This window comes from Balaenoptera acutorostrata, chromosome 7, assembly GCF_949987535.1.
Source record: "Balaenoptera acutorostrata chromosome 7, mBalAcu1.1, whole genome shotgun sequence".
Classification (NCBI taxonomy): domain Eukaryota; kingdom Metazoa; phylum Chordata; class Mammalia; order Artiodactyla; family Balaenopteridae; genus Balaenoptera; species Balaenoptera acutorostrata.
The window spans coordinates 58,574,624-58,601,312 of NC_080070.1; the positions used below are offsets into that span (position 1 = coordinate 58,574,624).

Below are 26,689 nucleotides of genomic sequence, written 5' to 3' on the forward strand. Positions count from 1 at the left end.
ATTCTATTTAACAAGTACCTTTTATTTTTAATTACTTTAGTATTTAGAGCTTATAAATGTTTTCAGTGATCCTAAAGGTGCACTGACTGATGTCAGAAGAGGGGAAAGGTCACCTATCCTTTTAGGGAGAAAAGTCTCTCCTTGCCTTTTAAGGTTTAAGTTTATTAAGGTTTGGTTTATTCCTTAAGTGTCTTTAAAATGTGTGTTTCTAGGGTCAGTTTTATTATCCATATACTTATCTTTGTTTTCTGTCTGGATCAAATGATTTAATCATCTCTTCTGTTTTTGAATACCGGGCCTGACATCTTCTAGAACTGACCTGCCGGCATGTGTTGCACCCCTAGCCCCAATCCCCCGCCCATACATCCTCTGCCAAATAAGTTGTTTTGGTTAAGGCTTCAGGGAGAGTAGTAAATAAGTTACCAATAATTTTACTTGTTTTATAGGAGATCTCATAAAGAGGTTTTTTTTTTTTTTCTTTAAAGAAAAACCTAACCTATAATAGCTTTAATTTACAAGTGTCCACGGATATATTTTCCTAGTATTGCTTTGTAACAAACTATCCTGAAACTTACAGGCTTAAAACAACCATCATCTTATCATTATTACATGTATTCTGTGAGTCAGGAATAATTCAGGCAGGGATCAACTGATTCTTCTACTCCTCATAGCACTGACTGAGGTGACTAAGCAGTACTCAGCTGGTGGAACCTTGTGTAGCAGGTTCAAGACGGCTTCACTTGCACCTTGGTGGAGATGGCTGGAAGGGTGTACAGCTGTGTTGGTTAGTCAACATGCCTTCACGTGGCCGCTCCGGTATGGTGATCTCAGGGTGGTTGGACTTCTTACGTGGCAGCTGGCTTCCCATAGAACAAGAGTTCCAAGAGAACCACATAGAGGCTGCATGACCTTTTCTGATATAGGCTCAGGAGTCATGCAGTCCTTCTACCACATTCCTTTGAATACAGGCTTGTCGTAAGGCTGGTCCAGACTCAAGAGGAGGGAAATTAGACTTTTTCTTTTGATTGGCGAGTGGTAAGGTTGTGTCATAGAAGAGCATGTGTGTGGGATAGGAGGTATTGTTGCAGCTCTCTTTGATATATTCCTTGGGAAAAAAAGGAGAAATGTTTTCAGAAAATAATTTTTTTTTGGACTTGGTGATAATGGTGCCAATAAGTTAAATTTATTTTTAATATGTGAAGTGTTTTACTGAAAGTTTATGTAAAAGTACAACTATTTTCCATCTCTAAACCATACAAGAGGGCTTAAATTTTGGACTTAAAATGAGAACAAAAGGAACAATGTCTTCATAATATATATCTCTTACGTTACACTACTCCCTCTTCTCTATATATGTACATACACATAAATACACAATAACAATGGGTAGGCAACTATTAAACTCCTCTTAGTAAATACAGTTGTTACTGATTTCCAATTTTCTTCCAGCTGGTAAAGAGTCTGGGGCAGCGTGGTGTTATCAGTGGCCTTGGGTTCCTACCTCTAATGTGTTACTCACTAGCTTCATGGCCTGTGTGATTTTAACCAAATTTTTTACTTCTCTGAGCATCAAATTCCTTCTCTTTAAAATGTATAAAGGCTTATATTAGATACTCTACCTCTTTAAACCTTGTGCTTTTATCATTCGTTTTTGGAACCTACATTTTATTGCTTCAAGTCTTTTATTAGGTTAAGTAAGAGATCTGTGTTTCACACAGTTCTAATTCACTGACATTTTTCCTTTAACTTGTAGGTCAATATATTTGAGAAACGTTGTAGATCGGTTATTATCTCCTTCACTATATTTGCACTTTAAAATCTCTTTAATTTTATTTTGATTGTACGTATTTTTTTGTATACCAGAGAAGGTTTTTTGTGTCCTGCTTGTGTGTTGTTTCTAAAGATGCAGGTGGCACCCAGAGTGCTTAAAGTAATAATCGGGACTGCTTTTCACTATAACTATGATTATAGTCAGTTCTGTTATTCAACATCTGATTACAGTTTGTACTTTACATACTCATTGCTTTTTCATCATAACTGCCATCTTTTTTGTGTATTAGAGTAAAATAGAAGAAAGGAAATAAAATGCAAATCTTTCAATTTGTGTAAAATGTTCTTGGGGAAAGAGATGCAAAGGAAGTTTTCTTTGGCTCTATTGAATCAATTTGGATAATATTAACCAACTTATCATTTACAGTAAAAAAAAAAAAAAAAAAAAAGAAAAAAAAGTAAATTTTTGCCTTTGACTATTGTTTCCAACCATGTTGCAGTGAAAAGAACAAGATTTGGAAATCAGGGCCCCTGTCTCTGCTGTCCACTACTTGTGACCTTGTGACCCTTCACAAGTGGATTAATGTTTCCTTGGGCCATTTGTGGCCTTATCTTTAAAATGGGCCTGCCCTTTTTGCAGACAATTTGGGAGGGTAGTGAGTAGATTATTACAGTTTTTTCTTTTGAAAAACTTTATTAAATCATAATTCACGTAAATGTATGCATATCTTATTGTACAACTCTATGAATTTTTTTCATATATATACACCACATAAACTGCCCAGATTAAGATATGGAACTTTTCCAATATCCTAGAACAAGGTACAAGGTATCCCTTGTACCTTTTCTCGGTCAGTAGCCTCCTCAGGGGTAACTGCCATTCTTCTGTCACCATTGACTAGTCATGCCCGTTTGGAACATTATGTAAATATTGTGGTTTTATAAACGTTGTTCTGAATTGTATTGCTTTTTATTTTAAATTTCCTGTTGTTTCTTACACACACACACACACACACACACACACACACACACACGTTGATTTAGTTAGTTAGTTGATTTGGATTCCTATGATCTGGTGGTTAAATTAGCATTTTATTAAATCTAATAGTTTGGAAATTCTTTTGAATTGTTTATACAATATGTCATTTGTGAATAATGATGGTTTTATATATTTCTTTCTAACCTTTGTATTGGTTAGGACTTCTGGTACAATATTGAATAGAAGTGCCAACAAGGGACATCCTTTCAGTACTTTATGATATTTGTATGATATTTGTGGTAGGTTTTTGTAGATACTCTATATCAGATTAAAGAAATTCCTAAGAGACAGTCAACTTTAAGGTAAGAAATATTGGTAAAAGTAAAGGGGATACTTCATAATGATGATAGATTGTTAGTAAGATATAATAATCCTAAATTTGTATATTCCTACTAAAATAAATTTAAAATATATAAAGCAAAAATATTCAGACTAAAAGGAGAAATAGACAAATTGATAATCATAGTTGGGAAATTTTATGTGCCACTTTCAGTAATTGGTAATATAAGCAGACAAAAAAATCAGTAAGGATATATGTTTGACCAACATATTAGTAAAATTTGCCTAATTGATATAGATATATTGGTATATGTATGTTTATACATGTGTATATATATTACAACACTTGACAGCTGAAGAATTCATATTTTTTTTAAGAGCAGAAGGAAAGTTTATCAAAATCGATCAACTGCTGGGCCCTAAAGCAAGTCCTTAAAAAAAAAAAAAGTCAAAAGATTGAAATCATAGAGAGCATATTCTCCGACCACAGTGGAATTAAACTACAAATAAATAACAGAGAGATAACGAGAAAACCTGCCAGGTTTTTGAAATTAAACAACCTATTTTCAGTGTTAACGAAGAAATCATATTGGGAATTAGAAATTATTTAAAAATGAATGATAATAAAAGTATGACATAAAAATTGTGGGATATAGCTAAAGCAGAAGGGGGAATTTTTAGCTTTAAATGCATTTTTTGGTAAAGAAGAATGTTTGAAAATCAGTGCACTAAACTTCCATTTCAAGAAGTTAAAAAAAATGACAGCAAATTAAACCTAAAGAAATAGAGGGAAGATAATTACAAGAACAGCAGTCAATGAAAGAGAAAGTAAATGTATAATAGAAACCTACAATGCTACTTAGCAAGACTGAGCAAGAAAAAGAAACACAAATTATATCAGCAGTTAAAAAGAAGGTATCTATAGATCTTAAGACATTAAAAATAAAATAAAATGATATAAACTTTATGCTGATAAAGTTGACAATTTAGATGGAAAAGAACGAATTCCTTGTACATACTTAATAAGCTGATAAAATAAAATATAGAAAATCTGAATAATCCTGTATCTTTAAAGAAATTGAATCTTTGCTTCAAAGCATTTCCATAAAGAAATCTCCAGGCCTGCTGCTGTCACTGGTCAATTCAGCTGAACATTTAAGGCAGAAGTAATATCAAGACAAACTCTTTCAGAGAACAAAAAAGGATGGAATGCTTTATAATTTATTTTATGAGGCCATCGTAGCACTAATACCAAAACATAACAAGTTCGTTACAAAAAAAAAAAATTACAGGCTAGTACCTCATAAGAACATAAATGTAAAAATCCTGAACAAAAGATTGGCAGATTACATCCAATGATATCTAAAAACAACAATACATCATGAATAGGCAGGGTTTATTGCAGGAAAACAAGGTTGGCTAAACATTTTAAAAATTAATAAATTTAATTTACTAATTAACAGCTACAGGAAAAATACCACATTGATCATTTTAATAGATGAAGAAAAAAATTTTGATGAAAATTCCACCCTAGTTCCTGATTTTAAGAAATCATGTCTGTAATTTTTACTTTCAATCTAGTTTTGCTTCCGACCTAATTTTAATTTCAATCTTATACGTAAAGTATGCCTCTTATAAACAGCATGTAGTCTTTTTTGTTTTCTTGTTTTAAAATCTAATCTGACGATTTTTGTGTTTTGATTGAACTGTTTTTTTCATTTTCATTTAATGTATTTATTGGCATAGTTGGGTCCATTAAACCCATCATATTGCTGTTTGGTTTCTGAAAGTGTAGATAACTTTTTTCATTTATTTTTTTCTCTTTCTGCCTTCTTTTCGGTTGATCATCTATGTTTTCAATTTTCATATTTTTTTCCTCAGCTTTAAAATGTATATTCTTATAGTGGTTACCATCAACATTCCAATATGCATTCCTGTTCTGTTTCAGTTGACCTTAAGTTAATATACTTCCAGAATAATGGGAGAACCAACTTTGTAACTCATTTACCTTCTCTTACCTTTTAATGTTTTTGTCATGTACTTTTACTTTCTGTATTATTTTCTGTACTTTTTATGGGTAGGAATAACTAAGCTTCAGTCTGTGAGTTGGTATCTTTTATCACCATAATAGTTTTATATTATTGTGTAATAGATTACCATGAGTTTAGCAGCTTAAAACAACACCCATTTATTATCTCACAGTTCTGTGGAAGTCTGGATCAGCTTGTCTAGGTTCTCAGCTTAGGTTTCCAGAGGGCCAAAATCAAGGTGTTGGTTGGGCTTTTATCTGAAGACTTTGAGGAAGAATCTGCATCTAAGCACATTCAGGACATTGGCAGAATTCAGTTCCTTGTGGTTTTAGGACTGAGGTTTCTGTTTTCTTGCTACCTGTCAGCTATGAAGTGTTCTCAGCTTCTAGAAGCTGCTCTCTGGTCCTTGTACCTGACCCCTTCCATTTTCAAAGCCAACAATTCTCTCTGACTTCTCCTTCTGCTATCAGGAGGAGAAAAAACTCTGCTTTAAAAGGGCTTATTCAGTTAGATTTGTTCCACCTGGATAATTTCTGATTTGATTAACTCAAAGCAGCTAATTGTAATCTTAATTATATCTGCAAAATCTCTTTTTTCCATATTTGGTAATGTAATCATGGGGGTGTTCTTCAACACATTTAGTCCTGGGAATTAGGGCAGACAATCTTGAGGGATTTTAGAGTGCATTTTAGAGTCATGCCTACCTCGATAATTGTTGTAATAATAGCTTTATTGAGATGTAAGTCACATACCAAAAATGCCAAAAATTCACTCCTTTAAAGTATATAATTCAGCAACAACTGTCACCACTATCTAATTTCAGAATATTTTTATCACTCCAAAAAGAAACCCTGTACCAGTTAATTGTCACTCTTCTCCTGCAGCACCTGACAATCACTTATTTAGTTTTTGTCTCTATGTATTTGCCTATGATATTTGCCTGTATATGAACATTTCATGTAAATGGAATCATACATTATGGCCTTTAGTGTTTGGCTTTCACTTAGCATAATATTTTTAAGGTTCATCCATTTTGGAGCATGTAACAGAACTTCTTTCTTTTTTATTGGTGAATAATATTCCATTGTATAGCTATACCATATTTTGTTTATCCATTCCTCAGTTAATGGACATTTAGGTTGTTTTCTCATTTTAGCTATGATGAATGATGCTGCTGTGAACGTTTGTGTATAAGTTTTTTTTTGTTTTAGTTTAAGCTATAAGGATTTATGGTACAACATGAGGAATATAGCCAATATTTTGTAGTAACTGTAAATGGAAACTAACCTTTAAAAATTATTTAAAAATTTTTTAATTAAAAAAAAAAACTTATTAAAAAAAATCACTCTCTTGTCTTCAACCAAAAAATTCTCTTCCCTCAACCAGTCAAAGGAACCACAATCCCACTGAAACTTCAAACAACAACAAACGCAAAAATAATCAGAATAAAAGTACACCTTTTCACCAGATGAGAAATCCAACACAGTTTTCTTTTTCTTTTTTTAACATCTTTATTGGAGTATAATTGCTTTACTATGGTGTGTTAGTTTCTGCTGTATAAGAAAGTGAATCAGCTAAATGCATACATATATCCCCATATCCCCTCCCTCTTGCATCTCTCTCCCACCCTCCCTATCCCACCTCTCTTGGTGGTCACAAAGCACGGAGTTGATCTCCCTGTGGTATGCAGCTGCTTCCCACTAGCTATCCATTTTACATTTGGTAGTGTGTTGTGTCAATGCTACTCTCTCACTTCATCCCAGCTTACCCTTCCCCTTCCCCTTCCCCGTGTCGTCAAGTCCATTCTCTATGTCTGCATCTTTATTCCTGTCCTGCCCCTAGGTTCATCAGAACTGTTGTTTTTTTTAGATTCCATATATATGTGTTAGCATACGGTATTTGTTTTTCTCTTTCTGACTTTCTTCACTCTGTATGACAGACTCTAGGTCCATCCACCTCACTACAAATAACTCAATTTCGTTTCTTTTTATGGCTGAGTAATATTCCATTGTATATATGTGCCACATCTTCTTTATCCATTCATCTGTCGATGGACACTTAGGTTGCTTCCATGTCCTGGCTATTGTAAATAGTGCTGCAGTGAACATTGTGGTACCTGACTCTTTTTGAATTATGGTTTTCTCAGGGTGTATGCCCAGTAGTGGGATTGCTGGGTCGTATGGTAGTTCTATTTTTAGATTTTAAGGAACCTCCATACTGTTCTCCATAGTGGCTGTGTCAATTTACATTCTCACCAACAGTGCAAGAGGGTTCCCTTTTCTCCATACCCTGTCCAGCATTTATTGTTTGTAGATTTTCTGATGATGGCCATTCTGACTGGTGAGAGGTGATACCTCACTGTGGTTTTAATTTGCATTTCTCTAATGATTAGTGATGTTGAGCATCTTTTCATGTGTTTCTTGGCCATCTGTATGTCTTCTTTGGAGAAATGTCTATTTAGGTCTTCTGCCCATTTTTGGATTGGGTTGTTTGTTGTTTTGATATTGAGCTGCATGAGCTGCTTGTATATTTTGGAGATTAATCCTTTGTCAGTTGCTTCATTTGCAAATATTTTCTCCCATTCTGAGGGTTGTCTTTTCGTCTTGTTTATGGTTTCCTTTGCTGTGCAAAAGCTTTGAAGTTTCATTAGGTCCCATTTGTTTATTTTTGTTTTTATTTCCATTACTCTAGGAGGTGGATCAAAAAAGATCTTGCTGTGATTTATGTCAAAGAGTGTTCTTCCTATGTTTTCCTCTAAGAGTTTTATAGTGTCTGGTCTTACATTTAGGTCTCGAATCCATTTTGAGTTTATTTTTGTGTATGGTGTTAGGGAGTGTTCTAATTTCATTCTTTTACATGTAGCTGTCCAGTTTTCCCAGCACCACTTCTTGGAGAGACTGTCTTTTCTCCGTTGTATATCCTTGCCTCCTTTGTCATAGATTAGTTGACCATAGGTGCGTTGGTTTATCTCTGGGCTTTCTATCTTGTTCCATTGATCTGTGTTTCTGTTTTTGTTCCAGTACCATATTGTCTTGATTACTGTAGCCTTGTAGTGTATTCTGAAGTCAGGGAGTCTGATTCCTCCAGCTCCATTTTTTTCCCTCAAGACTGATTTGGCTCTTCGGTGTCTTTTGTGTCTCCATACAAATTTTAAGATTATTTGTTCTAGTTCCGTAAAAAATGCCATTGGTAATTTGATAGGGATTGCATTGAATCTGTAGATGGCTTTGGGTAGTATAGTCATTTTCACAGTATTGATTCTTCCAATCCAAGAACATGGTATATCTTCCAATCCAAGAACATGGTATATCTCTCCATCTGTTAGTATCATCTTTAATTTCTTTCATCAGTGTCTAATAGTTTTCTGCATACAGGTCTTTTGTCTCCCTAGGTAGGTTTATTCCTAGGTATTTTATTCTTTTTGTTGCAATGGTAAATGGGAGTGTTTCCTTAATTTCTCTTTCAGATTTTTCATCATTAGTATATAGGAATGCAAGAGATTTCTGTGCATTAATTTTGTATCCTGCTACTTTACCAGATTCATTGATTAGCTCTAGTAGTTTTCTGGTAGCATCTTTAGGATTCTCTATGTATAGTATCATGTCATCTGCAAACAGTGACAACTTTACTTCTTCTTTTCTGATTTGGATTCCTTTTATTTCTTTTCTGTCTCTGATTGCTGTGGCTAAAACTTCCAAAACTATGTTGAATAATAGTGGTGAGAGTGGGCAACCTTGTCTTGTTCCTGATCTTAGAGAAAATGGTTTCAGTTTTCCACCATTGAGAACTATGTTGGTTGTGGGTTTGTCATATATGGCCTTTATTATGTTGACGTAGTTTCCCTCTATTCCTACGTTCTGGAGAGTTTTTATCATAAATGGGTGTTGAATTTTGTAGAAAGCTTTTTATCCATCTATTGAGATTATCATATGGTTTTTACCCTTCAGTTTGTTAATATGGTGTATCACATTGATTTGCATATATTGAAGAATCCTTGCATTCCTGGGATAAACCCCACTTGATCATGGTGTATGATCCTTTTAATGTGCTGTTGGATTCTGTTTGCTAGTATTTTGTTGAGGCATTTTGCATCTATGTTCATCAGTGATATTGGCCTGTAGTCTTCTTTTTTTGTGACATCTTTGTCTGGTTTTCGTATGAAGGTGATGGTGGCCTCATAGAATGAGTTTGGTAGTGTTCCTTCCTCTGCTATATTTTGGAAGAGTTTGAGAAGGTTAGGTGTTAGCTCTTCTCTAAATGCTTGATAGAATTTGCCTGTGAAGCCATCTGGTCCTGGGCTTTTGTTTGTTGGAAGATTTTTAACCACAGTTTCAATTTCACAATTGCTTGTGATTGGTCTGTTTATATTTTCTATTTCTTCCTGGTTCAGTCTCAGAAGGTTGTGCTTTTCTACGAATTTGTCCATTTCTTCCAGGTTGTCCATTTTATCGGCATATAGATGTTGTAGTAATCTCTAATGATTCTTTTTATTTCTGCAGTGTCAGGTGTTACTTCTCCTGTTTCATTTCTAATTCTGTTGATTTGAGTCTTCTCCCTTTTTTTCTTGGTGAGTCTGGCTAATGGTTTTTCAGTTTTGTTTACCTTCTCAAAGAACCAGCTTTTAGTTTTATTGATCTTTGCTATTGTTTCCTTCATTTCTTTTTCATTTATTTCTGATCTGATCTTTATGATTTCTTTCCTTCTGCTAACTTCGGGGTTTTTTTGTTCTTCTTTCTCTAATCGCTTTAGGTGTAAGGTTAGGTTGTTTATTTGAGATTTTTCTTGTTTCTTGAGGTAGGATTGTATTGCTATAAACTTCCCTCTTAGAACTGCTTTGCCGCATCCCATAAGTTTTGCGTTGTCTTGTTTTCATCGTCATTTGTTTCGAGGTATTTTTGATTTCCTCTTTGATTTTTTCAGTGATCTCTTGGTTATTTAGTAGCATGATGTTTAGCCTCCATGTGTTTGTATTTTTTACAGTTTTTTTCCTGTAATTGATATCTAGTGTCATAGCGTGGTGGTCGGAAAAGATACTTGATATTATTTCAATTTTCTTAAATTTACCAAGGCTTGATTTGTGACCCACGATATGGTCTATCCTGAAGAATGTTCCGTGACCACTTGAGGAGAAAGTGTATTCTGTTGTTTTTGGATGGAATATCCTATAAATATCAATTAAGTCCATCTTGTTTAATGCGTCATTTAAAGCTTGTCCTTATTTATTTTTATTTTGGATGATCTGTGCATTGGTGAAAGTGGGGTGTTAAAGTAGCCTACTATGATTATGTTACTGTCGATTTCCCCTTTTATGGCTGTTAGCATTTGCCTTATGTACTGAGGTGCTCCTATGTTGGGTGCATAAATATTTACTGTTGTTATATCTTCTTCTTGGATTGATCCCTTGATCATTATGTAGTGTCCTTCTTTGTCTCTTGTAATAGTCTTTGTTTTAAAGTCTATTTTGTCTGATATGAGAATTGCTACTCCAGCTTTCTTTTGATTTCCATTTGCATGGAATATCTTTTTCCATCCCCTCACTTTCAGTCAGTATGTGTCCCTAGGTCTGAAGTGGGTTTCTTGCAGACAGCATATATATGGGTCTTGTTTTTGTATCCATTAGGCAGTCTGTATCTTTTGGTTGGAGGATTTTATTTATTTATTTATTTATTTTCATAAATTTAGTTATTTATTTATTTTTGGCTGCGTTGGGTCTTCATTGCGGTGCATGGGCTTCTCACTGCGGTGGCTTCTCTTGTTGTGGAGCATGGGTTCTAGGCACGTGGGCTTCAGTTGTTGTGACACGCAGACTCAGTAATTGTGGCTCGCGAGCTCTAGAGCACAGGCTCAGTAGTTGTGGCACACGGGCTTATTTGCTTCGCGGCATGTGGGATCTTTCCGGACCAGGGCTTGAACCTGTGTCCCCTGCATTGGCAGGCAGATTCCTAACCACTGCGCCACCAGGGAAGCCCTGTTTGGAGTACGTAATGCATTTACATTTAAGGTAATTATCGATATGTATGTTCCTATTACCATTTTCTTAATTGTTTTGGGTTTGTTTTTGTAGGTCTTTTCCTTCTCTTGTGTTTCCTACCTAGAGAAGTTCCTTTAGCATTTGTTGTGCAGCTGGTTTAGTGGTGCTGAATTCTCTTAACTTTTGCTTGTCTGTAAAGGTTTTAATTTCTCCATCAAATCTGAATGAGATCCTTGCTGGGTAGAATAATCTTGGTTGTAGCTTTTCCCCTTTCATCACTTTAAATGTGTCCTGCCACTCCCTTCTGGCTTGCAGAGTTTCTGCTGAAAGATCAGCTGTTAACCTTGTGGGGATTCCCTTATATATTATTTGTTGCTTTTTGCTTGCTGCTTTTAATATTTTTTCTTTGTTTAATTTTTGATAGTTTGATTTATATGTGTCTTGGTGTGTTTCTCTTTGGGTGTATCCTGTATGGGACTCTGTGCTTCCTGGACTTGATTGACTATTTCCTTTCCCATGATATGGAAGTTTTCAACTATAATCTCTTCAAATATTTTCTCAGACCCTTTCTTTTTCTCTTCTTCTTCTGGGACCCCTATAATTCGAATATTGGTGTGTTTAACGTTGTCCCAGAGGTCTCTGAGACTGTCCTCAATTCTTTTCATTCTTTTTTCTTTATTCTGTTCCCTTGTTGTTATTTCTACCATTTTATCTTCCAGCTCACTTATCTGTTCTTCTGCCTCAGTTATTCTGCTATTGATTCCTTCTAGAGTATTTTTAATTTAAGTTATTGTGTTGTTCATCACTGTTTGTTTGCTTAGTTCTTCTAGATCCTTGTTAAATGTTTCTTGTATTTTCTCAATTCCATTTTCGAGACTTTGGATCATCTTTGTCATTACTCTGAATTCTTTTTCAGGTAGGTTGCCTATTTCATTTTCATTTATTTGGTCTTGTAGGTTTTTACCTTGCTCCTTTGTCTGTAATGTATTTTTTTGCCATTTCATTTTGTTTGTTTTTTTTTATTGGTGGGGCTGTATTCGTGTCTTACTGATTGTTTGGCCTGAGGCGTCCAGCACTGGAGTTTGCCGGCAGTTGGATAGAGCTGAGTCTTTGTGCTGAGATTAGGACCTCCAGGAGGCCTCACTCTGATTAATGTTCCCTGGGGTCTGAGGTTCTCTTAGTCCAGTGGTTTGGACTCAGAGCTCCCACCATAGGAGCTCGGGCCCGACCTCTGGCCTGGGAGCCAAGATCCTGCAAGCCGCATGGCGTGGCAAAAAAAAAAAAGAAAAAAAGAAAAAAAGGAGCAGTACAATATCAAAGAATATAAAAGAAAATAAAGTTAGAAAGATAAAAAATATATTATGAAAAATAAAAATATAATTGAAACAACTGCAGTAAGGTAAAATAAAACCACAACAGAAAAAAGAAAAAAAAGGGGTGGGTGGTGCAGGGGGAACAAGCCAAAAGGAGAGAACAATAACAAAGTATAAAGAATAAAATAAAGTTAGAAAAATAAAAGAGTTATTAGGAATAATAAAAATATAAATGAATCAAGAACAATGAATCAACTAGGTAAAAGAGAACCCCAATCTAAAAGAGGAAAAAAGAAAAAAAAATTTAAAAAGCCTTGGCTATGGAAGTGGAACTCAGGCAGGGGTGGGGTTTACAGTGGGGTGGGACCTAGGCAGGTGGGGGGTTGACATTTGAGTGTAGGGCGGGGCCTCTGCTTAGGACCTGCGGGGAAGGGGAGAGGCAGCACATGGAAAGGAGGGCCTCTGCAGTGTGGAGTTCTGGAGTTTGGAGGTAAGGCCCTGGGTGAGGGTGTGTGGGTGGGGTTTAGGCCCAGCGCATTGGAGGGGGTCTCAGAGGGGTCTCTGAGTGTAGAGGTAGGGCCCTGGGTGGGGGTGTAGGGGTGGGGCTTGGGCTCTGCATGGCAGGAGGGAGGCTCCAAGGGCACAAGATTAGGCCTGGGAGCCCAACAGGCTTCCCAATGCCTAAGTGGACAGGGAAAGCTCTGGCCCCTTTCCCTTCCATTCCTCCGTGCTCCCCTCCCCAACACCCATCTCCCCTAGGGTCTCCCCCATTGCTGCTGGACCCCTAACCCCTAACCGTGGGTGGGTCCTGCTTGGTGTAGGAACTCCTCCCCTCCCCCAGCCACCCCTCAGGGGTGCCGGTCCTAGAGGTCTGGCCTTTACTTTTGCTCCCCCTTCCCTCCCTCCCACTCCCTTAGGACCTGCATGGCTGGAGGGGGCCTCGGTGGGCAGAGGATCAGGCCCAGGATCTCAGCAGGCTCCCGGGGGCCCAAGTGGGCAGGGGAAACCTGGCCACGCTCCCTTTTGCTCCTTTGTCCTCCTGGTGGTCCCCCAATTTCCCCCTTCGGGTGTGAGATCCCTTCCTCTCCCCCAGCTGCCCTTCAGCGGTGCCAGTCCCATCCCACCTCCGCTTCCCCTCCCCTTCGCCCCCCCATGCCCCACGTCCTACCCGGTCGCTGGGGGTTCCTCCCATCCCCTTAGGTGTCCATGGTCCCCCACCAGTGCCTGGTAGGTGCCCTAGTTGTGTGGACACATGAATCCATGTCCCCCTAGTCTGCCATCTTGACTCCACCCCCTTGTGTATAAGTTTTTGCATAGACATATATTATCATTTCTTTTTTTTTTTTTTAATTTCAGGACTACAAAAAAGGAGAAATGATAATAATATCTGTAAAGGAAACACAGTTTAAACATCATCATAATGTCTGTATATATGTTTCAATTATTTTGTAAACAAAAAGATTTTTATTGTGAATTCATTTTTGTAAAATATTTCTCAAATAGATATTTCATAGTTAACATACATGGCAGACAGTGGGTAATAACTTATAGGAACCACAGCAGGAAAAAAAAGGCATATCTGAATGGTATATTTAGATAATAAAACTTGTATTATGGCAAAGCTACTGCCATGTTAGCTGTGTATTCACATCCATGGTGCCTAACTCCTGGTCTTAATTTGATTCTTGAGATAATGTTGCAACTTGGAAGGAAGCTGAGAGGTTATCTAGTTCAATCTGTCACTTGGTGAAAGGCTCTTTTACAATGGTAACTTGAATTTCCAGTACCTTCTTATATACTTTCAGTGCAAGCAGATTCACTGCCTGGAAAAGTGGCTAGTCTGCTTTTTAAGGGTTCCAATTAATGTGTTCCTTTTATTGGATCAAAAGTGGCCTCTCCCTGACTACGTTTTAGAAGTCATATACCTACTTGGGTCAAATTTTATCTATTTTCCATACATGATTCCTTTAAATAGCTAAGGCAGCTATCATGCAGCCCCAATATCTATCTTTCTACAGACAAAATGTTCCCATTTTCTTTTCTTTTTTTTTTTTTTTTTAAGATTTTTAGAAATTTCATGTAATGTCTGAAACATTTATATTAACATATTTCCATACATATTTCCATACAAATACAAATATAAGATTTTTAGAAATTTCATGTAATGTCTGAAACATTTATATTAACATATTTCCATACAAATAACCCAATGAAAGTTTAGTATTAGTTGTTTTGTTTGTTTTTTTATACTGCAGGTTCTTATTAGGCATCAGTTTTATACACATCAGTGTATACATGTCAATCCCAATCGCCCAATTCAGCACACCACCATCCCCACCTCACCGCAGTTTTCCCCCCTTGGTGTACATATGTCCATTCTCTACATCTGTGTCTCAACTTCTGCCCTGCAAACTGGCTCATCTGTACCATTTTTCTAGGTTCCACATACATGCATTAATATACGATATTTGTTTTTCTCTTTCTGACTTACTTCACTCTGTATGACAGTCTCTAGATCCATCCACGTCTCAACAAATGACTCAATTTCGTTCCTTTTTATGGCTGAGTAATATTCCATTGTATATATGTACCACAACTTCTTTATCCATTCGTCTGTTGATGGGCATTTAGGTTGCTTCCATGACCTGGCTATTGTAAATAGTGCTGCAATGAACATTCGGGTGCATGTGTCTTTTTGAATTACGGTTTTCTCTGGGTATATGCCCAGTAGTGGGATTGCTGGGTCATATGGTAATTCTATTTTTAGTTTTTTAAGGAACCTCCATATTGTTCTCCATAGTGGCTGTATCAATTTACATTCCCACCAACAGTGCAAGAGGGTTCCCTTTTCTCCACACCCTCTCCAGCATTTGTTGTTTGTAGCTTTTCTGATGATGCCCATTCTAACAGGAGTGAGGTGATACCTCATTGTAGTTTTGATTTGCATTTCTCTAATAATTAGTGATGTTGAGCATCTTTTCATGTGCTTCGTGGCCATCTGTATGTCTTCTTTGGAGAAATGTCTATTTAGGTCTTCTGCCCATTTTTGGATTGGGGTGTTTGTTTCTTTGATATTGAGCTGAATGAGCTGTTTATATATTTTGGAGATTAATCCTTTGTCCGTTGATTCATTTGCAAATATTTTCTCCCATTCTGAGGGTTGTCTTTTCGTCTTGTTTATGGTTTCCTTTGCTGTGCAAAAGCTTTGAAGTTTCATTAGGTCCCACTTGTTTATTTTTGTTTTTATTTCCATTACTCTAGGAGGTGGATCAAAAAAGATCTTGCTGTGATTTATGTCAAAGAGTGTTCTTCCTATGTTTTCCTCTAAGAGTTTTATAGTGTCCAGTCTTATATTTAGGTCTCTAATCCATTTTGAGTTTATTTTTGTGTATGGTGTTAGGGAGTATTCTAATTTCATTCTTTTACACGTAGCTGTCCAGTTTTCCCAGCACCACTTATTGAAGAGACTGTCTTTTCTCCATTGTATATCTTTGCCTCCTTTGTCATAGATTAGTTGACCATAGGTGCGTGGGTTAATCTCTGGGCTTTCTATCTTGTTCCATTGATCTATGTTTCTGTTTTTGTGCCAGTACCATATTGTCTTGATTACTGTAGCTTTGTAGTAGAGTCTGAAGTCAGGGAGTCTGATTCCTCCAGCTCCATTTTTTTGCCTCAAGACTGCTTTGGCTATTCGGGGTCTTTTGTGTCTCCATACAAATTTTAAGATGATTTGTTCTAGTTCCGTAAAAAATGCCATTGGTAATTTGATAGGGATTGCATTGAATCTGTAGATTGCTTTGGGTAGTATACTCATTTTCACAATGTTGATTCTTCCAATCCAAGAACATGGTATATCTCTCCATCTGTTGGTATCATCTTTAATTTCTTTCATCAGAGTCTTATAGTTTTCTGCATACAGGTCTTTTGTCTCCCTAGGTAGGTTTATTCCTAGGTATTTTATTCTTTTTGTTGCAATGGTAAATGGGAGTGTTTCCATAATTTCTCTTTCAGATTTTTCATCATTAGTGTAGAGGAATGCAAGAGATTTCTGTGCATTAATTTTGTAACCTGCAACTTTACCATATTCATTAATTAGCTCTAGCAGTTTTCTGGTGGCAGTTTTAGGATTCTCTATGTATAGTATCATGTCATCCGCAAACAGTGACAGTTTTACTTCTTCTTTTCCAATTTGTATTCCTTTTATTTCTTTTTCTTCTCTGATTGCCGTGGCTAGGACTTCCAGAACTATGTTGAATAATAGTGGTGAGAGTGGACATCCTTGTCTCGTTCCTGATCTTAGAGGAAATGCTTTCAGTTTTTCACCATTGAGAATGATGTTTGCTGTGGGTTTGTCATATATGGCCTTTATTATGTTGAGGTAGGTTCCCTCTATGCCCACTTTCTGGAGAGTTTTTATCAGAAATGGGTGTTGAATTTTGTCAAAAGCTTTTTCTGCATCTATTGAGATGATCATATGGTTTTTATTCTTCAATTTGTTAATATGGTGTATCACATTGATTGATTTGCGTATATTGAAGAATCCTTGCATCCCTGGGATAAATCCCACTTGATCGTGGTGTATGATCCTTTTAATGTGTTGTTGGATTCTGTTTGCTAGTATTTTGTTGAGGATTTTTGCATCTATATTCATCAGTGATATTGGTCTGTAATTTTCTTTTTTTGTAGTGTCTTTGTCTGGTTTTGGTATCAGGGTGATGGTGGCCTCATAGAATGAATTTGGGAGAGTTCCTTCCTCTGCAATTTTTTGGAAGAGCTTGAGAAGGATGGGTGTTAGCTCTTCTCTAAATGTTTGATAGAATTCACCTGTGAAGCCATCTGGTCCTGGACTTTTGTTTGTCGGAAGATTTTTGATCACAGTTTCAATTTCATTACTTGTGATTGGTCTGTTCATATTTTCTGTTTCTTCCTGATTCAGTCTTGGAAGGTTATACCTTTCTAAGAATTTGTCCATTTCTTCCAGGTTGTCCATTTTATTGGCATAAAGTTGCTTGTAGTAGTCTCTTAGGATGTTTTGTATTTCTGCGGTGTCTGTTGTAACTTCTCCTTTTTCATTTCTGATTTTATTGATTTGAGTCCTCTCCCTCTTTTTCTTGATGAGTCTGGCTAATGGCTTATCAATTTTGTTTATCTTCTCAAAGAACCAACTTTTAGTTTTATTGATCTTTGCTATTGTTTTCTTTGTTTCTATTTCATTTATTTCTGCTCTGATCTTTATGATTTCTTTCCTTCTGCTAACTTTGGGTTTTGTTTGTTCTTCTTTCTCTAGTTTCTTTAGGTGTAAGGTTAGATTGTTTACTTGAGATTTTTCTTGTTTCTTTAGGTAGGCTTGTATAGCTATAAACTTCCCTCTTAGAACCGCTTTTGCTGCATCTCATAGGTTTTGGGTCGTCGTGTTTTCATTGTCATTTGTCTCTAGGTATTTTTTAATTTCCTCTTTGATTTCTTCAGTGATCTCTTGGTTATTTAGTAACGTATTGTTTAGCCTCCATGCGTTTGTCTTTTTTACGTTTTTTTCCCTGTAATTCATTTCTAATCTCATAGCGTTGTGGTCAGAAAAGATGCTTGATATGATTTCAATTTTCTTAAATTTACAGAGGCTTGATTTGTGACCCAAGATGTGATCTATCCTGGAGAATGTTCCGTGCGCCCTTGAGAAGAACGTGTAATCTGCTGTTTTTGGATGGAATGTCCTATATATATCAATTAAATCTATTTGGTCTATTGTGTCATTTAAAGCTTCTGTTTCCTTATTTATTTTCATTTTGGATGATCTGTCCATTGCTGTAAGTGAGGTGTTAAAGTCCCCCACTATTATTGTGTTACTGTCGATTTCCTCTTTTATAGCTGTTAGCAGTTCCCTTATGTATTGAGGTGCTCCTATGTTGGGTGCATATATATTTATAATTGTTATATCTTCTTCTTGGATTGATCCCTGGATCATTATGTAGTGTCCTTCCTTGTCTCTTGTAACATTCTTTATTTTAAAGTCTATTTTATCTGATATGAGTATAGCTACTCCAGCTTTCTTTTGATTTCCATTTGCATGGAATATCTTTTTCCATCCCCTCACTTTCAGTCTGTATGTGTCCCTAGGTCTGAAGTGGGTCTCTTGTAGACAGCATATATATGGGTCTTGTTTTTGTATCCATTCAGCCAGTCTATGTCTTTTGGTTGGGGCATTTAATCCATTCACGTTTAAGGTAATTATCGATATGTATGGTCCTATGACCATTTTCTTAATTGTTTTGGGTTTGTTTTTGTAGGTCCTTTTCTTCTCTTGTGTTTCCCACTTAGAGAAGTTCCTTTAGCATTTGTTGTAGAGCTGGTTTGGTGGTGCTGAATTCTCTTAGCTTTTGCTTGTCTGTAAAGCTTTTGATTTCTCCATCAAATCTAAATGAGATCCTTGCTGGGTAGAGTAATCTTGGTTGTAGGTTCTTCCCTTTCATCACTTTAAGTATATCATGCCACTCCCTTCTGGCTTGCAGAGTTTCTGCTGAGAAATCAGCTGTTAACCTTATGGGAGTTCCCTTGTATGTTATTTGTCGTTTTTCCCTTGCTGCTTTCAGTAATTTTTCTTTGTCTTTAATTTTTGCCACTTTGATTACTATGTGTCTCGGCGTGTTTCTCCTTGGGTTTATTCTGTATGGGACTCTCTGTGCTTCCTGGACTTGGGTGGCTATTTCCTTTCCCATGTTAGGGAAGTTTTCGACTATAATCTCTTCAAATATTTTCTCTGGTCCTTTCTCTCTCTCTTCTCCTTCTGGGACCCCTATAATGCGAATGTTGTTGCGTTTAATGTTGTCCCAGAGATCTCTTAGGCTGTCTTCATTTCTTTTCATTCTTTTTTCTTTAGTCTGTTCCGCAGCAGTGAATTCCACCATTCTGTCTTCCAGGTCACTTATCCATTCTTCTGCCTCAGTTATTCTGCTATTGATTCCTTCTAGTGTAGTTTTCATTTCAGTTATTGTATTGGTCATCTCTGTTTGTTTGTTCTTTAATTCTTCTAGGTCTTTGTTAATCATTTCTTGCATCTTCTCAATCTTTGCCTCCATTCTTATTCCGAGGTCCTGGATCATCTTCACTATCATTATTCTGAATTCTTTTTCTGGAAGGTTGCCTATCTCCACTTCATTTAGTTGTTTTTCTGGGGTTTTTTCTTGTTCCTTCATCTGGTACATAGCCCTCTGCCTTTTCATCTTCTCTGTCTTTCTGTAACTGTGGTTTTTGGTCCACAGGCTGCAGGATTGTAGTTTTTCTTGCTTCTGTTGTTTGCCCTCTGGTGGTTGAGGCTATCTATCATTTCTTTGGGTATGTACCTGGGAGTGTTTGGTAGTCTGACAAGTAATTTCCCCGTTCCCCTCCTCCCCACCTCCGCAAAAAAATCAGGTCCTAATACATGGAAACTGTAAATGTTACTTTATTTGGAAAAAGTGTTTTGTAGATGTGACTAAATTAATGGTTTTGTGATGAGGAGATTATCTTGGATTATCTGGATGGGCCCTAAATGCCATCACAGTTAAAGGGAGACAGAAGGGGACTTGATATAGACACAGAGGAAAAGACATACACACATGCAGGAGAAAGTTATGTGAAGGCAGGCAGAGATTGGAGTGCTGTGGCCACTAGCCAAGGAATGGCAGCAACCACCGTAAATTGGAAAAGGCAAGGAACAGATTCTCCTCTAGAGTTTTTGGAGAGAGTGTATCCCTGCTGACAGCTTGATTTCAACCTTATGATTTCAGACTTCTGGGCTCCAGAATTGTGAGATTATAAATTTCTGTTGTTATAAGTCACCCAGTTTTTGTTAATTTGTTATAGCAGCCACAGGAAACCAATACAGAGTGAAATTGGTGGGTAATATGGTAACTCTATGTTTAATATTTTGAGGAACTACCAAAGTTTCCCAAAGTGGCTGCACCATTTTATGTTTCCACCAGCACTATATAAGGGTTCTAATTTCTCCAAATCCTTGCTAGTACCTCTTACTGTCTCTTTGATTATAGCTATCCTGGTGGTTGTGAAGTGGTACCTCATTATGGTCTGGATTTATATTTCCCTGATGAGTGACGATGTTCAGCATCTTTTTATGCGCTTACTGGTCATTTATGTATCTTCTTTGCAAAAATGTGTGTTCAAAGCCTTTGCCCATTTAAAAATTGGGTTATTTATCTTTTTATTGTAGAATTCTAAGAGTTGTAAACTTTATAGTTTTAGTTCTTACATTAGATCTGTGATTCATTTTAGTTAATTTTTGTATATGGTGATAGGTATGGGGACAATCACTTTTGCCAAATTCTCAGTCATTACCTACCTCTTCAAATATTGCTTTTGCTCTCTCTCTCTCATCTCCATACAGTTGCATGCATACTAGATGTTTTGACTGTGTCTCACATATCTCTTACAATCTTTTCTCTTTCTTCCATTTTTCTTTTTCCATTTGTCCTTCAGTTTGGATATTTTCTGTTGCACTGTCTTCGAGTTCATTAATCCTGTCTTCTGCTGTTTGACTTACCCAATCAGTTTTTAATTTGAGGTATTGTATTTTTTTGGTTATAGAACATTTGTTTGATTCTTTTTTGTTTTTATTATTATAATGCTTTAAAATTTTCATTTCTGTCCATTTTGTGCATCTTTTTTTCTATTTAACTTATTTATAGTAGTTATCTTAAAGTCCTTGTCTGTTAACTCTAATATTTGGAGCAATTTCTGCTTTTCACAGATTTTACCATTTAGTCCCTCTTTACTTTAGAACCTGTGGATTTAAAAAAATCTAGATTTTGTTTTTAGCCTGATTTTAGTAACAACAATGAGGCTTGTTGCAGGAAGAAGGAAGAATAGGGCAGACCCTGGCCCTTTGTTTCCTGGGTTAACAGGAAGGAAGTATTTGTTTTTCTGGAATTGCTCATATAATGTACTGATTACTCAGGAGAGACAGTAAGAGCAATAGCATTAAAGAAAGAAGAAATCAGTATGACATGTGACTACTTGCTAATTTAAGTGCCATACTTTCTAATTTAATTGGTAAATGCTGTGTGGAGATAGATAAGCCCTGAGCTAAAATATATTTAGATAGTGATAATCAACTTGATCTTTTGGCTTAGTAAGAATGATTAAGATCTATGCTTTTTAGCATAAAACATTTATTAACGTTTGTGGTTTTATAAACCCTATAAATTATTTCTTGTTTTTTTTTGGCACTAATATGTGATTAGCTAAGGATGTCTTAAGTACATGAGTTGGTGAGTAGCTTTTAGTTTAGTCCCTTAATAAAAATATCATTTCCTATGCATTCATTATTTTTGCAATATAGTAAAAATATTCTGAGTTTAGTAAATATTTGTGGTTTTTCTCTTACGGATGATAAGATATTAACAAGTATGTAAAAGTAAATGTGTTTACTGCGCTGGTCTGAATGGGTTTTCAAAGTTGATTATGATCATGATGATAGCTCTATAATAGTTTTTGTTATATTAATTCTTGTGTGCAGTGTACTTTTCTTATTTTTTGGAGTATTCATTTTCTTTTTTCAAGAACACGGCTTGATGAACTGAGAATGTTTCTAGAAAATGAGACCTGGGAACTTTGTCCTGTTAAGTCAAATTTCAGCATCTTGCAACTTCATGTAAGTTAAAGAGCAAATAAATCAGTCTTTTATGTAGTCATCTTTAAAAGCAAACCATATATATGGAAACATTTATAAAATAATTAAATTAAGAAATAGTGCCTTTCCTTTTTTCCTTAAAAGTGATTAATAATAAGCCTCTTTTACAAAGTGATACTTTAATGGATGTCATAATCTGTCTCTTTTTACAAATTCATTTTATACACTTGAGGAAAACTCCTTTGCCTGAAAAGAGTCACAATTAAAATAATTTGTTTTCTTTAGATTTCAGAAGAGGGTCTACTGCTTCATTTAAATTTTGCAGAAAAATCAGTTATATTTTGATGGTCTTTAATGAAAATGCTTATATTTGCAGAATATTTGTCATTTCTTAAAGGGTCTAATAGGTTCTGAATTTATGCTGCAACTCATAAATTTGTCTGTAATGAGAAAATGCCTCAGAGATAAAAGAGGCACTTATAAAAAAAAAAACACAACTAATTTGTATTAGTTAATTGATTCCTTGAATCCTATAATGTAATATGTGAAAATATCTTTATTTTTTTTTTCTCTTGGTTGAAACATATAGATAAATATTTCTTGTGTGGTAGACCATGTCCTATCTGACAAATATCAAATATCGGAATACAGTATATAAATTTAGATCCCTGTTTAGAAGGTCGAGTGTGTAGTTTTTGCCTTTAGAAGAAATGGCTTTCTAGAAAGAATTTTCTTATTCCTGGATAAATGTAAAGAACACATGATTAAAAGGTTTTTTAAAGGGACAGTGTTTATGCTCATATTGTATAATAGCTTACTTCTCATCCAAGTTTATCATATTGCTTTCCTAATGTGGAAATATTAAATACACTGAAACATGTTGATTAATAAATGCTTTAAAGACAATGAAATTAACATTAATTTTAACATTATTTTAGAGTTATTAAATTAAGATGATTCCTTAACATTATTTAGAATTCCAGCATTGATTTTAGAATCTCTATAATCTCTATTTAAATACTTCTATTTGAATTTATATTTAACTGTCAATTTGTGTGTGTGTATATGTGGTGCATGCGTATATAAACTTGCTGTAATTAGAAAACAACTTTTTTACAAGGTACGTTGAAACATTTCCATCCAAGTGAGCATTATATCCTTTAAAGTGGTTACCTTGAAGTTTCAGTTATGTAAGATGAGTAAGTTCTAGAGATCTATGGTACAACATTTTGCCTGTAGTTAACAATACAGTACTGTGCACTTAAAATTTTTTTAATGGTAGATCTCATGTTGTAACCACAGTGGGGGAAAAAAGTAATTACATTGAAAACTATTTACAGCTGAGCTAGTGTTCATTTGACACGTATTTCTGTAGATTTTGTTTTAAAAAATTTTTGTCTTATTAATTTATAGTCACCCCGTGTTTAGAATTTTAAAAATAATGGCCTGATTTTTAAGCATTATTGTGGATCTGATTTACTGTATAGCTGCAATTTAAAAAGAAAATAAGCACATCATTTGAAACTTAGTAAACCAATGTAATTTTAAAGAAGATTATCTCTGAATATTAAAAATTTTAAATTGGGGAATAATATTAAAATGATTAAAAGGTATAAGAAAAATGTGTACTAGATTTTTGTTAAAAATCATTAAATCAAGAGTTTTGTAATTCGAAAGAAGTTTAGCCATTATTCCATCTCTTCCTCTAATTAGCTGTGTAATCTTGAACTTGGACCTGAATCCCTCTAGACTGCCTCAGTTTCCTCATCTGAGAAGTGTGTGATTTGGACTGGGTGCTACAACTCTGTAGCTTTAGTGTTTGTGATTCTTTCATCTAGATCGACCCTTTCATTTTACAGATGAGGAAATGGAGGCATAGGGAATCAGGGGACATTCCCAATGTTATATAGGAAGTTAATGGAATATAATGGATTAAAGTCAAGCTAGGACTAGAAGATGTATCATCTGACCTCAGCATGTATTTGTGTTGTCTGCTTCTTGGTATATGAAGAAAAATAAATGAAAGTTTATAGACATCAATATAACAAAGAAAGGTATATCTTTTATGCTTGGATTTCAGTGTATTCACGTAGAGTATCTCAAATGGTGCAAGCTATTTGACTTAACAACAATTAGTTTTTATGAATGACTTTATTAAAACTGTACTCTACTAGGACTTTTGCTGTTATGTAAAAATTTTTAGAATTATCATTCAAATTGAAGTTATTTTAAAAAATTTTCTGTGCAGTTCCATAAAGTAAGCCAAAAGCAGCTTGATGCAGATAACACTGTTTTAAGTGACATCAGCGACTGAGTTGTCTTTAGGAAAACCTTTGAAAATGTATGTCCAAGTTTGTGCTTTCAGATGACTTGCAAGATTTAAAAATGAATAACCTAAAAAAAAAAAAAAAAGAATAACCTAAAGAATCAGGATTGTTTTCTTTACTAACTACATCTGCATTGATGGAATATGTTTATGTACTTTAATTTTATTGTTGTTGCTAAAAGGGATCTATCTGGCTCCTTTTTGTTTTTTTTTTTAAACGTCTAGGAATTTAAATTCATGGAACAATCACGTTCCCCATCAGTTTCACCCAGTAAGCAGCCATCCTCAACTTCCTCAAAAATGGTAACCCTGTTTGAGCAGTACTGTAGTGGTGGGAATCCATTTGAAATTCAGGCTGACCACAAAGATGAAGAAACAGAAGACGTCCTGGCTTCTAATGGGGTATGTGGTGTTTTTTAAAACATACTGTGGAACATTAGTGGGATTTTCTTATTGAGCGTGTTGTACCCAATGAGCAAGGTAATTGACTAGATTTATTCATACATTTACCACCCACCTTCCTACCTATATACTTAGACACCTGTAATACTACTTGTACAGGTAATGAATGGCTTTCCAGTATGCTTTGTTCACATTTTCCTTTTGAATGGTAAGTTTTGCCTTTATGTTTATTTTATGTTGTTATTAGATTACTTTATGTTCTTACCAGATTACTAATTGAGTAGGAGCATAGTTTATTCACTGCATAGTTATATGATTTATTGGATAGACAGATGTATGAAGGAATAGATCACCTGCACTTTTTTCTCAACGCCACTTGTTGGGTAACTAAGGAAGTCATTTTGTTCCATGTCCCCTTAACTGAAACAGGGTAATGTCTTGTTTAATTACCTAGCAGGGATATTTTGAGGATTTAGGAATACAGTGTTTTAACAGCACTCTGAGCAGCTCAGAAAACAATATAAACTAGAAGTAGTGTGAGTTAATGGAAAGGTTTGCAGGCAGATGAATGAATATGACCTTTATTATTGATTAGCTGTGTGGATCTTGGCAAGTTATTGGGATTTTGTGACCCTCAGTTTCCCCATATTTACAATGAGGAAATACTTCACAGTTACCTATAGGGCGTTTTTACAGTATTTAATTTCCAGAGGGACTAGGTATAATTTTTATTTTAGATTTGATGAAGTTGAAGTGAAAACTGTTTGGGTTGACAAAAATCTGTTGAATTTGCCTCCATATTTTTGGTTTGTTTTTGTTATTAAGTGAAGATATAATTTAAAAAATATTGTCATGAAAATATACCACTATCATGTTTTATCATGAAGTAGAAGTTATTCCATAGATAACCATATTTAAAATTATAATTTAGTGATTCTTTGTGACATTTTGCCTCTATAAAGTAGACTAAACTGAAAGGAATTAAGTCATTACAATATTTTTGAAATAATATATCCCTCTGCACTGGTGATTTGTTAATTTAAATCTCGCATAGCATTTGATTCTCATTATTTCTGGCAGTTGTGTTCAATAAAGTAAGCACGAACTCTGAATTAACAAATACAGAACCGTTGTTCTTAAGCAAAATATGGGATTAAGTATCTGCAAGCCTCTGGTCACAACATTTTCACCAACTGGTCAATACACAACCTTGTTTTACGTGTGTTTTTCCTTAAAGACACCTGATTTAATATAGTGTTGATTCATTAACATTGAACACATGACCAACAGCACTGTAACTCATGCCTGAGTGAAGCTTATCTAACATACATATTTTTACCTTAAGGCACATTACAGTCTTCTCGCACTTGGGAACACTAGACGGCACTTTAGTACTATGATTGGGGGGCATTCTGAACAGTGAAATCACCAGCAAAAAGTACAAAAATTTTAAGAATGTGACACTAAATAGACTTTGAAAAGGGCACTTATTTACAGCAGGAGGGCTGAAATAAGAAGGTAGAGTGTCGCCTTGCTTGCTCTTAGCTGGGAACATGTATGTAGGGTGACTCAAAAGTGTTTGCCACTCCACATGGCACACATCCGTGAATGACCAAGGAGTGTCATGAAGTATTGATGTTGGGGTTACAAATTGTATCGAGTAGGGAAATCTGCAAATAAAGAATCCTTGAAAATGAGGATCTGTTGTACTGTGGAACTGACCCTAGTTTGTGTAGAACACCTTTCTGAATGTCACCAGGATCACATTGTGTACAAGTGGGGGAGAATGTCTCTAATGTTTGTTTGTAGTTATTAATGTGTGATCTCATCTTCACAGGTACAGCATAGGTCCTGAGGGTCAGGGTCCACATCTTAAAACAGCCTGTCGTAATGCTTTAGACTCTTAAAAAATAGTTGTTGAATTAGGGGACTGACTT

General features: G+C 35.5%; 1 protein-coding gene across 2 annotated transcripts in view; it reads left to right on the top strand.

Annotated features, from left to right (window-relative positions):
* VPS50 (VPS50 subunit of EARP/GARPII complex) overlaps window positions 1-26,689 on the top strand; it is a 134,496-nt gene that overhangs the window by 66,527 nt on the left and 41,280 nt on the right. For both annotated transcript variants that reach the window (XR_009008899.1, XM_028162274.2), the window contains exons 17-18: window positions 21,955-22,045; window positions 24,576-24,752. Coding sequence is in view for 1 of the 2 variants with exons in the window: in XM_028162274.2 (XP_028018075.2) it covers window positions 21,955-22,045; window positions 24,576-24,752 (268 nt within the window). In the remaining variant the exon portion in view is untranslated. The remainder of the gene's footprint in view (window positions 1-21,954; window positions 22,046-24,575; window positions 24,753-26,689) is intronic.